The following is a 15,397-nucleotide window of genomic DNA, read 5'->3' on the forward strand; positions in this document are numbered from 1 at the left end:
ATGCTAATTTGTACTGTATTATTAATGCTTTTTGTTGGGTCTGTGTACATTTTGTTGTCAACACTTCTGCTTTTTACTCAAGTTATGCTGATGTAAAACCGTAGTTAAATGTTTTTCTTTTCTATGAAGGTCTGGGAAACAGCACTTGAGGCTGGTATATTTCTTGCATGAAGACATGTCTGTTAAGGCCATCAGTGGGAGCGTGACCCCCCTATAAAGTGTTCCATACCAGTACCTTGTCGAGCAGCAGCTGTTTCTCTGTTCCGTCCGTCAGGTCAGTTGTTAACTCTCTGTGTTGGGAGCTAGACAAGTGCGGATGAGAGCTTGAGTCCAGGGAGCAACTGCAGGCCAACACACTGTTCCCAGAATGTCAGAGGGCTTTTTGGTGCTGACAGATACAATGTGCAAGCCTAAGTCGTTCTGTTGATGCAGTGAGTGTGGAAGAGCCTTCACACTATCCCTGACACACACATAGACACCCACCTTCTTTTCCTCGCCTGTCAGCTCACACTCTCACTCAAAATCCTGACAACCTTCACCCATTTCATGCATTTCTACACTCCCATACTCTAACTTGGTTGATTTATAGACCTTAACAGGGACAAGGAATTCCTGTATCTTTCATCCTGAGTCCTTATTTTAAAGTTTAGGTTCTAACCTTTTTGGAATGGCTTCAGTGTATCACTTTTGCCGACAGCCCGTGCATGGGTTTATCCTTTGGGGCAAGGCAAGGACCACTAAAAATGTTTGTTTTTGTAATAGATAAGTAGGGATCTTCTGATGCTTCATCTATATTTTTGAGAATTCTCAAAATATGCTGCCATGACTTTTGCAATATTCTTGCTACCAGGATCTCTAAATAATCTCCAAGTTCTGCTCTCCAACTTTTTGACTCATGCAGTAAAAATCCTCCTTCTGAGAATTCAAAGCTTACCAATGGAATTATTTCCATTACTTTGTTAGACACTGTCCTAGAAAACTGTGAGCATGTCAGCGGCAAAAACAAGCACATTTGATAAACCAATGATGCTCAGCTGTAGTTGCACCAAAGGGTTGCATTGTAACCATTACAGCTCAGTTGTGGCTGCAGTCTACAGACCCAGGTTGAAATCAAAGGAATTCCCCTTTCACATTTGCACAATCCAAAGCTGAGGTCTGAAATCTTGCTTTGTGGACAGAATTTTTCACATAGGTATCTATATTGCTCCTCACTTACCGAAAGTCTTTTTTGCTTATATGACAGATTCTAGATCAACAGGAAGGTCAGTAAAAGCCCCTTCCTTACCCTCTAACCATTCATGGCCTTCCCATGACTCTCTGCCGACAGATATTTTGAGTTTATTTGGGATCACTTTACTGATGATTATGATGCAATTATGGTAATGTGGCTCTACAGTGCAACTGGCTCTACAGGACAGACAGGTTCATGTGGCCTCCATTAAGAAGACACAAAACACTCTCCTCACACCTGACTGTCAAGGTCTTTCAAACTAGAGCTGACATTCCTTTGCTCCATTAAACATAATTAGGATCTTTGTTGCAAAAACCTTGACTTTTTGACCCGCTGCATCAAATACATGTTTTATTAGAATCCAGTTGGACAACTTTAGATGTGAGTTATGTCACATTTCTTGCTGAGTTGAGCTAATTCGTCTGTGGTGGCCATGATTTCTCTTTACATTTAATAACTGGAACAACATGCCAGTCAGCCTGTTGACTGTGGGCCTAACTGGGCACCAATTTGAAGAAAACTACTCTCAACCCAGTGCCAGGAAGCTAAGAGGTATAAGCAAGCATTTGTTTGAAACTGGCGTGTGCCCAGCTGCCTTCCTCAATCTTCCCTCAGGTTTCCCTTGGTGATTCCTTTGTGTGTGCAAGAGTGCAGCCTGAGTGTGTGTGCCGGTGCGTCTGCATGTGTTTATGTGTGTGTGACCAAGAGTGTGCAAGTGTGTTTAGGAGGTGCTGTTTCCCACAGCCCTGATCTAATTCCGTGGTAACTCAATCTCCGTGTGAGCGCTTCCCGGCGAGTGTTCTCCCACCCGTCGACAGTCTCTCTCTCTGGCCGGCTGAGTGGCTGAGTGTGTCTGACAGAGGCCTACTCAGTCCCATTGGACTCCCCCTCCCTATACCCCCTCTCTCTGCCTCCATCCCACCCACCCTCCCATCAGGATTGATTTACTATGTCAACCGTTGAGGCTGTCGGCAGCAGCGACGTTGGCAGCCGTGCCTGCATCCTGTGTGCACACCATCCTGACATCTTATACCTGTCATTCAACAACTGCTGCAGTCAAATTTACATGACGGTGGGGGAGGGGGGGGGGGGGGGGGACATTTCTGTGGGTGTGAGATCATGCCTCATCTATGAATTATGCACATAGAGAGTAGGTGCATGTTGGAAAAAAAAAAAACTTTTGCTGCATATTTACATGAGCTTGGATATATTATGCAAGGCAGACCAAATGCCACCCATGCTGCTCCTAAATAGCTACTCTGACTGAGGGAAATGTCTCCCAGACAGCTTCCATATAACAATGTTATCCTATGGGCCACAGCTTCCTGTCCCTTTCTCTGCACCCAGGCGCTATATTGGGCAGGGACCAGACCAGGCATGAGACCCATTCCCACTGTGTGACTGCAGTACACCCGCCTTCTCATTCTTTATCTTCCTGCCTTTGTTGGCATCCATTCTCCTTGTGCCTTTTGGATAGGTAAAGTCAGGGAGGATATGAGGACTTCCTTGTTTCTTTGTTTAGCAGGAGCATTTATTTTTTAATTTTTCTTTTTTTCTTCTGCATATACAGCCCCACAGGTCATATACTGATAAAAGGATCTCTGCACCAGCAGCCAATTCCAGGGCCTATAGTCAATTAAAAGGCATGACGAGCATTTCAAGATGCCAGCCATTCTTTGAACTCTTTTTTTCCCACCCTAATGTGCTCGCTTATTTCACAAGTTACCCTTGAATAAATAACAATCAATTTAATTTTCTTTTAAACAATACTGCACACTCCTTCACAATGGGCCACCAAACAATCATATTGTCCAGAAGATTTACCAGTTTGCTGTCCATTACCAGCTTGCTTATGCAAGTCCACAATGGAGGGAAGGCAGATCACAGGACTGGTTCCCAAATAAGCGCTACAGGAGGCAGCATGTGATGTCCACACAGAGAAAGGAGCACCGCGGAGCGAGCTGCTTTTAAGGCCACACATTGTGTTACCACAGGAAAAACATTGTTTGCATATCAATGGAGTGTGTGCGGTTTGTGTGTGTGAGGTAAGTTTGAGTGTGTTTGGGGCTCCAATTGAAATGTATCATTGGGTTTACATCATGCATACGGAACCTCAGAGGCACCAGTCATATGAATTCTTAGCCACAGGAACTGTAGAAAATGACTAATCCTCTTGTGTGTGTGTGTGTGTGCATATGACTGGTCACTGTCTGTTTAAATCTGTGTTTTTGAAGGTCATGATTTTGTCCTTTGCATCATCTCAAACCCCTATACGCCAAGGTTTTTGCTTGGGTTGTGTGCATTTTTTTTTTTACATCTAAAGACATTTAAAATAAAATCTGATAAACATGACTGAAAGAGCATATATTTTAATATAAAAACAAAACAACAGCAAAGGGGTCAAATTATGTCCTGTCATTACAATATCAAGGGAAAAAAAACGTGTTTTTCTTTTGTGTGTGTCTGTGTGTGTGTGTGTGAGCCGGCTCCTTTCCCAGTGGATGCTCTGTGCCAGCTGTCTGCGCTGCAGTAAAGTACTGCTTTCCCAAGCTCCGACCTGTGGGAAAATTTGTTGTGGCCAGTAATTGATTCCGCCCTGCCAGCCCCATTACTCTCCACTGCAGTCAAACTGCCAGTGATCTGCAGAAAGCCTGTTAGCACAGCCCCCTTTACTCTGTATTTCTCTCTCTCCCACTACACAAACATGCATTGGAATCGCACTTCTATATTGAGGAGATTCTATAGATATTGAAGATTTCTATCATTGAATTGAAAAGGGACAAATGTGTGGGTTATTTGGCAGAATAGTTACACAGCAGAGCTCATCTCGAACCCCGCCTTTCTCTAAGCCTGTCATAAAATATTAAGAGCAGTCATCTGCCGACGTGGCCGAGTTAGTTGTCACAGCCTAACACTTACCACATGTCCAAATAAAGGTAAGTGCTTTCCCCTTCCAATTAATCTGCAATTAGGGGTTCTGCTCTGTGCGTCTGCTTTTGTGTGTCTCAATCTGGGCTCAGCAGGTGGGACTGTCTGTGTGTCTGTGTGTGTGTGTGTGTGTGCATGTTTATGTGAATGTGAGGGGCACATGAGGGGGATACAGGACAGAGATAAAGGGTTGTCTTCTGACACAAATTCACATGATAGTTGTCATGTTGTCCCAGGACTTCCCCTTCTTATCACATTGATTACATGGCAACATTTTGAACACAGCATGAATAAAGCATCAGGAGAAAAGGACACATTATATTGACCCATCGGAAATAATCGTTGCATGTAAGATCAAGGGACACATGTGAGGCCTCGAGCCAAGTATTTAGCAGCAATTCTCATGACTTTTGCTGTCTTTATATAACAACCAGCTGAGGGGTGCACTTTCCCATGTTGTAAGCGGTCAGGAGGTCGCCCTCTAAGCACTGCCACAGTCATTTTTCACACAGAAATTCCAGCCCGCGGTGGGGGGATCTAAAGGCGCATGAAAGAGGAGCAAAAAAAGTGTACAGTATGCATCACTTTAGCTCCTGGTGAACCCTCCGCCCACTGGCCTCTGCCACCGGTGGCTGTGCCCCATGGGTAAAGCTCTCCCTGTACTTCTCCTGTGTATTGACAGAACAAGCAGTGTCTCTGTGAGAGGCAGCCCACCCCCCCCCCCCCCCCCTCCACCTCAGTCTCTTCATCCATTCCGTCAATGTGCTGCAAACCAGAAGCCCGAGGCGTAGGGAGCGTGTGGGATGAAGGGATGAGAGAAAAGATCAAAGCAGGAAGCATGAAAAAGCTCAAAGCACACAAGCAAGAGGCACCTCTCTGACCTCCACCACACACACACACACACACACACACACACACACACACACACACACACACACACACACACACTCTCACTTCATCCCAGCTGAGTAGAACAGTCGGCGCCCACCCTGGCCTCTGGTTGCCCCTCATGCAGCAGGCGTGTAAAAAGAGAGGAGAGAGCACGTCGCTCAGGTCATGGTGTGAGTCTCAGCAGATGGTGGAGACCTGCTGGGAAACAGAGCTAAAGAGAGGCTGATGACATGTACACAATTCTGACTCTTTACTTTTCAAACTAAGTCATTACTTCTGTCATCATTTTTTTGTACTATCTCTTATTTTCACAACGTACAACAGGCTTTTAGAAAGTAATGTTTTAATTGTTCACTCACCAAATTCCAACAGCAGACATTTTTATTCTGATGTCAGACTCACGTTGAGAACCTTGTTGAATGTCACTCTACTGTGTTTCAGATTGTAATGTAAGGAATCTGACAAAATCGTTGAACTTCTTTCGATTTATCAGAGTTTGAAAAGATAACAAGGAAAATATTGAGGGACACATGGAGGGAAATTGGACAAAAGTTGGTAAAACTATATTCGAAGACCAGTTAGCTAACACTATACAACAGATCTCAGTCGGAGTGAAGCCAAGAAAACCGGATAAACATGGGCCCAGCTGAAGAAAACTGCTCAAAACCAAATACGTTGGCGGGGTGTGGTTGCTGCCCTATGCTACACTTAGGAGTCTAAAGGAACAAGAAGTTAGCGTTCTCTTCCCTTACAATACTTTTAGATAATGTTTTTCATCTTTTATATCCCATTATCATTACTTTAGGTAGCCTAATGTTAGCATTGTCACACTTAAATATAGTTGTTTTACTAGCTAGGAGGTTGCTAGCTGCTAACATTAGCTGTTTTCTTACTGTAGCTAATAGGCTATTTAACTTGAAATACTGTATGACTGATGAGATCCCTCTGGATTTGTATCATCAATTCATCCCTTACAGCATGGTTAGCTAGGTATTTATGCCTTTTAATATCTTATTGTCTTATCAGTATTCAATAGTAAAGGTTATGTTAGCATCGTCACACTTCTATCTAGGGGTTGGCTGAATGCTAATGTTAGCTTTTTTTTTTTTAATAATCGCTAAGGGGTTATTAAATGTGTTGGGTTAAACTTGAAATATGACTGATGTTACTTTGGAATGTGGTATGTTTAGGAGGCACTTGAATGCAGAACAAAAGTTGTCTGAAAAGAAAAGAAAAGATTTCAACTACAGGAAAAAATAGCCAAAACAAAAAAAATCATCACTAAGAAATATAGGTCCAAATGCATTTTCTTAGGTTCCCAGACAAGCCACCAGGACCAGACCCCCTGTCTTTTTTCTTCTCCCTTTTTACATTTTTGGTGAGGTTTGGCTAGAAAGTAAACATTATGACATCATGAACATCTATCTAAATCCACTGTCGAAAGGCTTTCACAGATTCAATTCATGGAGAAAGTGATAACCCTTTATCAAGAGATAGTTTTCCCACAACAGAAAAATATGTTTAAGCAAAGAGGAGAAGAAAACAAATAACGCACTGAGGTTATTAAAGTATAAAAATAGACAAATGTGATCTGAGAATGTTTTTGTTTTTTTTATCTCTTGTATTTTATGTAAAACGACACCCCTCTGGATTATTTGCAGCAGAGAGTTGAAGTTCAACATCAACCTGATCAGTTGTGACTGCAGCTTTACCTGTCTGAGCTTTAAACGGGCTCGGTCAGACTTGTGAACTCCCCCTTGCCCTGAGGATCCTCTCTCCATTATTCATGAGTCCTCAGGTTGGACCCTGGGAACAAGCTGAGCGAGGCCCTGTGTCAATACGAAACACTGGCCGCCACAATGGGCTCTGCCTCCAACTACACTGTTGACAGACACCAACACAAAGGAGCTGAAAGGGGTCCCCCTCCGTTCTCACACACACTGAAGAATGAGTCAGTGTGCTGCCGCTCAGAGCTGTGTTTGTACAGTATATACAGCTTTTGTCCATGGCCACTGTTCTCCCATCAATGGAGGCTGAAGTGTTGATGAAAAACCAGGAGGAAAGGACTTCTGTGCGGCTGCCAGCAAGAGTTCATGTTCATTAGATGGGCTCTGCGCCTGCTATATGGCACCTGTATGTATGCAGAGAAACCCCCAGTTGACATAACAAGTCATCGGCTTATTCAACATTCCATAAAATACCACAGCTCGGTCTGTTGACTATCACATCATTACTGCTGTCATTGAAGTAAAGGAAGGATTAATGCATTTGATACCATGAAATCTAAAATTGCATCTATGTGACAGCTAATTTTGCATAATATATCAAGCACATATCCAGCTTGATAAAAGAAAAAAAACAGGTCTGCAGTTTTAAGTCCAACTTAACTCCTTGAAAAATGAATAAATGAAGTTAATTTAAAAAAATGAATGACACTAAATGATGATTGCATCAACAACCAAACACAAAAGTGATCTCTCGAGAAAGTTTTCACTGCCCTCTGTATACACTGTTTTATTTGATAACTTGTTACATTACAGAGAGCTTAGTTATTTTTGAGTGAACTATTTTCAGATGATGAAAGATTCAAAAGAGTTTGTCAAGGTGCTACATTTTATCATCTCCAACTCCAAATGCTTTTGTAACAGTTTTTAATCTCAACAGAATTGCATGCATGTCAAGTGTACTGAGGTAATTTGATAACCTTATAGAGAATTCACAGTGTGCAAAAGCGGCATCTTAATTTGTGTTGCAATTATATCCTCCATTTGATCTCCCATACTTGGATTATTTTTAGGCATATCTACTTAAAATAACAGACTGTTTAGTTTCTGAATTCTGCTTTGATAGATTTATTTTGGACTCAAACATGAACTTCATGCTCTGTGGAAAGCAGTCAGAGGAGTACTTAGCCCTTTTTAATCCACAGAGGGGAATTGTCACAAGGAATTATTTTATCTGAATCTGATTTGCTCTCATCATGTCTGTCCATACACGCTCTCCTACTTTGATCTCCTTAAGACATTCACTAGCTGCTCTCAGGAGCTTGAAGATTCATTCAACAGACAATCCAAAATGAAATAAGGTTTTTTTTTTATCTGTAGGTCTTTAGTTGATTGATTGCTTTACACAAGATATCACTTCCAGCATTTTGCACAGCTTTGGCTTTCATTAGGTTTAAACTAAATGAAAATAATAAAAGAAAGCTCAGGTGTTAACAGAAGTGGAGTCTGTAGTTGTGGAGCCTTTATTAAAGACATTCTTTCAGCAAAGAAGAAAGAACTTGAGGTAACTTCTCAAGCAGCAAGGACGAGAATAAGCCTGACTAGTTTTGATTCTTGATTTGTGTATTTCTGCATCTCTTTACTGACAAAGGCAGAAAATATGATACGACCTCCTGCAATCCGTTGCTGAAACCAATAGGGGGCAGTACCTGACTGTCTGTCTGATATTTGGACACAAATCCACTGACGTTTGTTATCTGCAAGTGTTTTAAAAACAAGGGAGTCATACAGTGCATTTGACAAAGTTGGAAAAATGCATTATAAATTTAGTTTAAAAAAAACAATGAAAAGTGTAACATTGATTGGTTGAAGACATAACTTACAAAGTGGGCATGTATGCAACGCTTAATTATGAACCCAACATTATATTTACATATTACAGTCGCCATCTGCTGGACAAAACCAATATTACCAATTACTCGGAAAAGGAAATGTTCTGTTTGATGGCACAAAATGTGATGAACCAGTTTGGCTTCAAGTGTGAGACATCATTACATTTGAAAATGAACATTAACTGGTGTTTATGGCAAATATGGTAGTCTACTTTTTATGAGCTCATTCAAAATACAAAAAGCAACATAGTAGTGTCTGTTTTCTTTGATTTTTCTTTTTAACAGAAATGTAGCAGGTACCTTTTTAGCTATAGACCTAAATATATTAAAAAATACAAGAGGCATACTTAGCCTATAAAAACAGGCAAACCAGCACAACCTGAACGATCCTTATTTCTTAATTTCCTTTTAAATGTATATGTTGCTATTGTTGTTGTTAATATGAGTCTTAGACTACTTTATAGCACGACTCAATATTGTGTTTTAGCAGTAGGCCTTTGTGTAGTAAAAGCATAGCCTGAGAGAAGTTTGTTAGAAGTTTTGCGATCAGCTGAGGAAAACTGTAATTATTTCTTCTACAGGCTCGACATGCATCCACACGTTAAATCCTATCAGCTCAAATAATTGCACCACTTTTGTGTCTCCCGAGTTACAATGCTTAAGTCAGCAGACCCGAAAGCTTAGCTCTTCTTTCACTTCTTTCAAACACATCATCAAAATCTGATTAAAAAGACACGCCCCTTGATCCACTGGTGACTCGGTTTCCAGGACAACAGAAGACTGCTCTTGATTGGTTGGCTGTAAATCAGGCCCATGTTTGTCCAGGCTTGAAATATGTAATTTACTCTGAATGCCAGTCTGTCTCTGTATACCTCACCGGTGAAACAGGATACCCTGTGATATCTTGAGTTTGTGTAGCAGACTGATTTTCATCTTCTTCATCATGGTTGAGCAATTTGTTGGAAACTGGACCCTGGCTTCCAGCGATAACTTTGATGAATACATGAAGGCAATCGGTAAGGTCATTTTAAATGTAGCCTAGTGGAAAATATTGCAAACTGAGAATGCTGTGTTGTTGAATGTTGCGTTTTATGTTTTAACTTACAGTGGGAAAGTTAAAAAAAAAATGATGTTGCAGCATTAGGCTACTCAACTAAAATAATTTAAAACTGTGAAATTTAATCCTGAACATATTTTAGGTGTTGGCTTCGCCTCTCGACAAATGGGCAACATGGCAAAGCCAAACCTGGTGATCAGCGTGGACGATTCTGGCGTTATTTCAATGAAGTCTGAGACAACTTTCAAAACCACAGAGATCAAGTTCAAGCTGAATGAGGAGTTCGAGGAGACAACTGCGGACGGCAGAAAAACAATGGTGGGTCATTTAATCTATTGTTATTGTAACCCTGCACATCTTGGACGTTTTTCTAAGATCCCAACATTATTTTCAGACAACCTTCACTCTGGAGAATGGCAAATTGGTGCAGCTCCAAGCGTGGGAGGGAAAGAAGACGACACTAGAACGAGAAATTCAAGATGGAAAACTAGCAGCGGTGAGTCATTTGCATAATTGAAGACAGTTTTATCAAAACATTTATAATTCTAATGTTAACTGGTGATGTTTGCATTAAATATAGGTTTTTAACGGAATTAAAACATGTTTTCTAACTTTCTAAAACATTTTGTCAACAGACATGCACCATGGATGATGTTGTTGCAGTGAGGACCTATGAGAAGGGGGCTTAACTTGATTAAACATCAACATTGGTGAGCCTGGCACCATGAAGAAACCAAATGCACTGAGCTTTTGCCAAACATGCCAATAAAGTCTGAACCGTGATACTGAAGTCTGTGTAGCTGTGCATGAATCTAACTCAAACGGTGTTCCCTTCATTAGCAGATGCTTTCCTATTTTGCCGTTCTTCCAAGCAGAAGTTACTTTTTTTTTATTACTGTGGTGACCGAGCCTTTTTGTGTGGAGGTGATGTAATTACAGTTGATACATCTTCCTTTCTAAAATTCTGTTTTGAATATCTAGCTTTTACTGCTTAAAATGTGAAAACCCTGTAAGACCAACACAATTGAATCAATAGTTTTCTTTACCAGTAAGAATACTTGATTTTTAACCCATATTATTGGCTTGTTATGATCCAGTTTCAGTTTGAAAGTGACCTTGAACACACTGTAACGTCTTGATACCTAGGCTAGTTGCCAACTTTTAGAACATGGGTAGGAAGTCATTCGTAAAGTCTTATTTGACACGAACAAGGAGCTTTACAGAGGCCTTTTGTTCGAACAAAGAAAAGCATGTCCCGACCTCAGAGCAGCACTTGTGACAAGGAGGTTGGTGAATGGGAGGTGGGGAGGCCAAATCCCTGCTTGTTGTCAGAGTAGTGACCTCTAATTTGTGCCAAGCCTCTTGTCTTGGACTGAGAGGTTCAAGCAAGTGCACATAATTTGTTTTAATTAGGGTTCTTTGGGGCAGTAGGTTGAAGCCCAAATTCTCCAAAAGATTTCCAGGATTACGTGAAATATTGTGACCCCGGGTGGTGCTCAGGCAACAAAGCGTACCGACTAATGAAAAGCTTATCCTTGTCTTGAGTGCCACATTTGATAAGACCATGCCACATGAACACTGTTTCAGGCATTATCCACATGCCGTGAAAATACAACCAAGATTTTTTTTTTTTTATATATATCTGCAAATTGTTTCAAATGACTACGATATTGTGATTGGTTTAAAATGTGTGTGTTTGAAAATTAAATGAGTTTTCCCAAAAGTTATGTTGTGCATACACATGGGAGAGGGATTGTGGAGGACCTTAAGTTCACCCAATCTTGTTTAAGATATCTGAATACCCTTTTGTTAAGACTTCAGCTTATTTGGGGGTTGTGCATGGGTTCAGGCTTTAAGAGGCAGACCTCCTTTGAAATGGTTTTGCCCTTTTAAACTCAAATCATGCCTTAAGCAGGTGATTTCTTGGAAACATGATCCAATGAGCTTATTTCTTGAAAGTACCCAGTGGCCAAGGGCTATTGTATATCAATAGTTTTTGAAACACAATAACCTTAATTAAAATAATACTAATAATAATCAAGCCATTTGGCTCAGATGTAACCAAGTTGTGTCAAATATATTGAATTAATGAGAAGCCAACCAAAATTTAAATTTTTTGCATCCAAATTGCCTACAATGTTTTTAATTTTCCAAATTCAAAGAAACTTGAGTTTTGCTGAGCTATTTGTTTATTTAAAATATTACATAATATGAACTTGAATAACTCAGCTGTCATATTTCCTCTGCAGTTTCTTTCTAGCATCACTGCTACCTCCCTGCGGTCGATTATAGTAAAAGCAGGACAGTACCTTGGACAGTACCATTCATTTTCATCTAGGGGGGGGATGCATGAGGTACACATTTTCTCGTAAATGGGCAACAGTTTAGTGACACATTTTTTCTATGAAAAAAAGCAGTTAAACGAATATGAAATCGTTAAACCTGTCGACGTTTTTGTCGTCTATAATATTTTGAATGGTCAAACTTTCCACTTCCAAATGAAATGATCCGGAATACGTCGTACGTGACGTGACGCCATCATCAAACATGGCGGACAAGGAAAACACAAACATGGAAGTCGATAAGGAAAAGAAAAAATCCTTTGCTAACAAAATTGACTCGCTCCAAGACGATGCAATCCAAAGAGTTGGCAACAACAGCAATGTCGAAGGCAAGAAAAACGCCGTCCAAAGCCGCGCCACAGCGGAATACTGCGAGAAACTGCAGGCGTGGATGTGGCAATATTATACAGGTTATGTGAACTGGCAGAGCTGGATGGCAGCGTCAGCCATGTCCTGCCCTTATTATTTACAGTCAGCAAGCGGGACGTCGACGACAGCCTTGGATATTAACGCTCAGAACTGGTATAACAGCCCGTTTGTTCTCCCGTTATCTCCCTATCCACCCGCCGTCAACCCTCCGAGCAGCCGGGCAGGCGAGGCTGCAGGCGGGGCTGCAGTGTCCGCACAGCCGCAGCGGCAGCTACCGCAAGAGAACGGAAATGCTCAGCGACCAGGTAAAAGATGCTTAATCAAGTATCCTGCATGTTTAAAAAAAAAAAAAAGTGAGGATACATACGACCTGTCTTTGTATTTGAATTTATAGTAGGCCTATATGAAGCGCTCGATAGGTAGGCCCTACTGAAGTTTGTAGAGTGGTTTACTCACTACACATGACCAGGTTGACATCCTGCATTCATTAAGCATGCAAGTAGATACATATTGAATCATAGTATATTAACACCTAGGTTAAATGTAGACATTATGTGCTATTATCTGCACAAACAAAAGTCAAACACTATTCAATTCTGGTTTCTTCCAAAACGTGTGAAACACATTAACAAACTTTATAAAAAAGGTGTCAAGGGCAGCACTGCCTTATCAGCTTAGATGTGCTTAAAATCACAAGTGGCAGGTTAGTGTCAGGGTCTACCTACGTTACTGACACCAAGGCTTTAACATCTCATGTGTCATTGGTGCCATATCAAATATCTGCAGAATGTAGTTTTTGATTCACTTGAATTTTAAATGTGTTTTTTAGATCAAAAATAATATTCGGTTAACCATGAAATAATAAAGAGATTCATAGCCAAGGAAATGGTCATTGAACACTATTGGGCTGAACCTAACCCAGGCCTTATCATTTAACATCAGTGAAGGTCCTGGTCTGGAATTAAAAAACAAATGTGTGTGTATGTGAAGTGTGGTAGTATCCCTGTTTGTGTCGTTTCTCTGTTCGACTTCAACCATACCTATTTGTTCCTCAATCCAGGCCGAGAGTATAGTATTCCTTCACCTCTCCAAAGACTCCTTGCTGAGATGGTGGATTTCTTCATTTTGTTTTTTATCAAAGCAACCATAATCATCAGTATTATGCACCTCAGTGGAATCAAGTGAGTTCATGTTACTTCTGTTAGTAGTGCTGCTTTGCATGTGATATTATTAGGCCTGCAATTTTTCATCCTCTTTGAAAAACACAAAACCAAACTCTAACTGAATATGGTACTATTTTCTTTATCTTTTAGGGATGTTTCGAAGTTCGCCATGCATTTCATAGTGGAGGAAATAGATGAAGACACCTCGATGGAGGAGCTACAAAAAATGATGCTAGTGGCACTAGTGTATCGGATATTAGTGTGTTTTTATGAGGTAAGCACTCCTAAATAAAGACTGTGATAAATTCTTTGACTCAGAAAGTGACCTACTTGTTAAATGAACTGTCAGCTGTTTGTCTGTAAATGGCATTTGGAAAAGCTCCCGTGCAGCTGAGTGATAGTCCCTACACTGTTCTCCCTTCAGATTGTGTGCATTTGGGGAGCAGGAGGAGCCACTCCAGGGAAGTTTCTGGTTGGACTCAGAGTTGTAACGTGTGACTCATCAGTTTTGGTTCAGCCTAACAGGGTGCTTGTAGTGCCAGCGACTAATGTCTCTCTGTCTGCGTAAGTAGTTTAGCAGTTAAAGGATATCTATTAGCAATTTCATATCAAATGCAATCCTTTTTTGTCTATGTTTAACAACTCTAAACTCCCTGTCTCTTTCTCTTCGTACAGATCAACTGTCCGAGCCTTAAACAAGAACTTTTCAATTGCCTTCTTTTTCCCGGCCTTCATCACTCTTCTGTTCTTCCAGCACAACAGGACTGTGTATGACATGGTAGCTGGTACAATTGTTGTGAAGCGCTCTGGAGCGAGATGATGCAAAAAAAAAAGTCAAGAAGAGAGTCCTAAACGTATTCAGAACTGGCACTGCGTGATGTGTGTTTTTTTTTCCAATGCCTGCAGAGCTCAGACAAGACAACCTCAGAACACACAGGAGAGGTTGACACACAACAGTATGAACTTTTGTAGTCCCCTAAAACGTTGGTTTGGTTTGCCTCGGACACGTACTGTATTTCTGCATGTATGTCTACATGCTGCTTTTCTATTCCTTTGCTGAATTGAGTTGTTCTTTAGGAGATAGTAAAAATGACAGTATGCATAACTGTTTAATTGACATAGGACTCTTTTTGCCTTTTTCTAAATTCTCTTTGAGATTAAGGGTGAATGTAATGACTCACTTAGATTTCAGTCACTAATTATGCATTCATGAGATTATGACTTCGTATTAAAACATGTCTTAAGAATCTTTACTCAGACTTCATCTTTGAGTTGTTGACCTTCATCATGGAAGGGGTGATAATCATGCTGCTGAAATACCTTTATTCTAAGGCACTTTTTAATGTACTGATCGGAAAAGTTAATCTGACCACAACAGCTATTCCTTTACTCTGAACTCAGCATGTGTGTGACTTCAACTAATGTATGTTCATGCACACTTTCTGTGATATCAATTTTTGCATTTCAGAAGATTAAATGAATCCACTCATTTCCTGCATGTTAATGATGTCTTGATGTCATGTCTTTCAGCAATTTGGCTGATTTAATATATCTCCAACAATGTTTTTTTTTTACCAAAAGCCTGTAGTAACACTTGGATTGGCTTTTTAAACAAAGGCCTCCACTGTTGTAAAAACACACGAAAGCACACACATTTGTGAGAAGTCTCCATCAGTGTTTTTGTAAAGAGTTTGCACAAAGGTTCGTTGAGACTGTCCTGGAAGATAATGGGGACTGTCGTATTGAAAAGTCTATGATGGATGTCCCTTTATACTGTACTTTATCACCCATTTGTTTTGT

General features: G+C 40.7%; 2 protein-coding genes across 2 annotated transcripts; both read left to right on the forward strand.

Moving 5' to 3' along the window:
* The first annotated feature begins 9,507 nt into the window (after nucleotides 1–9,507).
* fabp4b (fatty acid binding protein 4b) lies at nucleotides 9,508–10,513 on the forward strand. The gene is made up of 4 exons (XM_061050520.1): nucleotides 9,508–9,682; nucleotides 9,866–10,041; nucleotides 10,118–10,219; nucleotides 10,359–10,513. Exons 1-4 carry the CDS (start codon nucleotides 9,610–9,612, stop codon nucleotides 10,410–10,412), a joined length of 405 nt encoding a protein of 134 aa, XP_060906503.1. The 5' UTR covers nucleotides 9,508–9,609; the 3' UTR covers nucleotides 10,413–10,513.
* Nucleotides 10,514–12,244: 1,731 nt separating this feature from the next.
* LOC132983945 (protein FAM8A1-like) lies at nucleotides 12,245–15,101 on the forward strand. The gene is made up of 5 exons (XM_061050519.1): nucleotides 12,245–12,739; nucleotides 13,495–13,615; nucleotides 13,748–13,871; nucleotides 14,022–14,161; nucleotides 14,273–15,101. Exons 1-5 carry the CDS (start codon nucleotides 12,271–12,273, stop codon nucleotides 14,415–14,417), a joined length of 999 nt encoding a protein of 332 aa, XP_060906502.1. The 5' UTR covers nucleotides 12,245–12,270; the 3' UTR covers nucleotides 14,418–15,101.
* Nucleotides 15,102–15,397: the final 296 nt, after the last annotated feature.

Source organism: Labrus mixtus, chromosome 11 (genome assembly GCF_963584025.1).
Source record: "Labrus mixtus chromosome 11, fLabMix1.1, whole genome shotgun sequence".
NCBI lineage: Eukaryota > Metazoa > Chordata > Actinopteri > Labriformes > Labridae > Labrus > Labrus mixtus.

Coding starts and splice junctions, on each gene's coding strand:
- LOC132983945 (XM_061050519.1), top strand. CDS start 12,271: ATGGCGGACAAGGAAAACACAAACATGGAAGTCGATAAGGAAAAGAAA. Junction 12,740..13,494: donor CGGAAATGCTCAGCGACCAG/GTAAAAGATGCT, acceptor TCCTCAATCCAG/GCCGAGAGTATAGTATTCCT. Junction 14,162..14,272: donor ACTAATGTCTCTCTGTCTGC/GTAAGTAGTTTA, acceptor CTCTTCGTACAG/ATCAACTGTCCGAGCCTTAA.
- fabp4b (XM_061050520.1), top strand. CDS start 9,610: ATGGTTGAGCAATTTGTTGGAAACTGGACCCTGGCTTCCAGCGATAAC. Junction 9,683..9,865: donor TGAATACATGAAGGCAATCG/GTAAGGTCATTT, acceptor AACATATTTTAG/GTGTTGGCTTCGCCTCTCGA. Junction 10,042..10,117: donor CGGACGGCAGAAAAACAATG/GTGGGTCATTTA, acceptor CATTATTTTCAG/ACAACCTTCACTCTGGAGAA.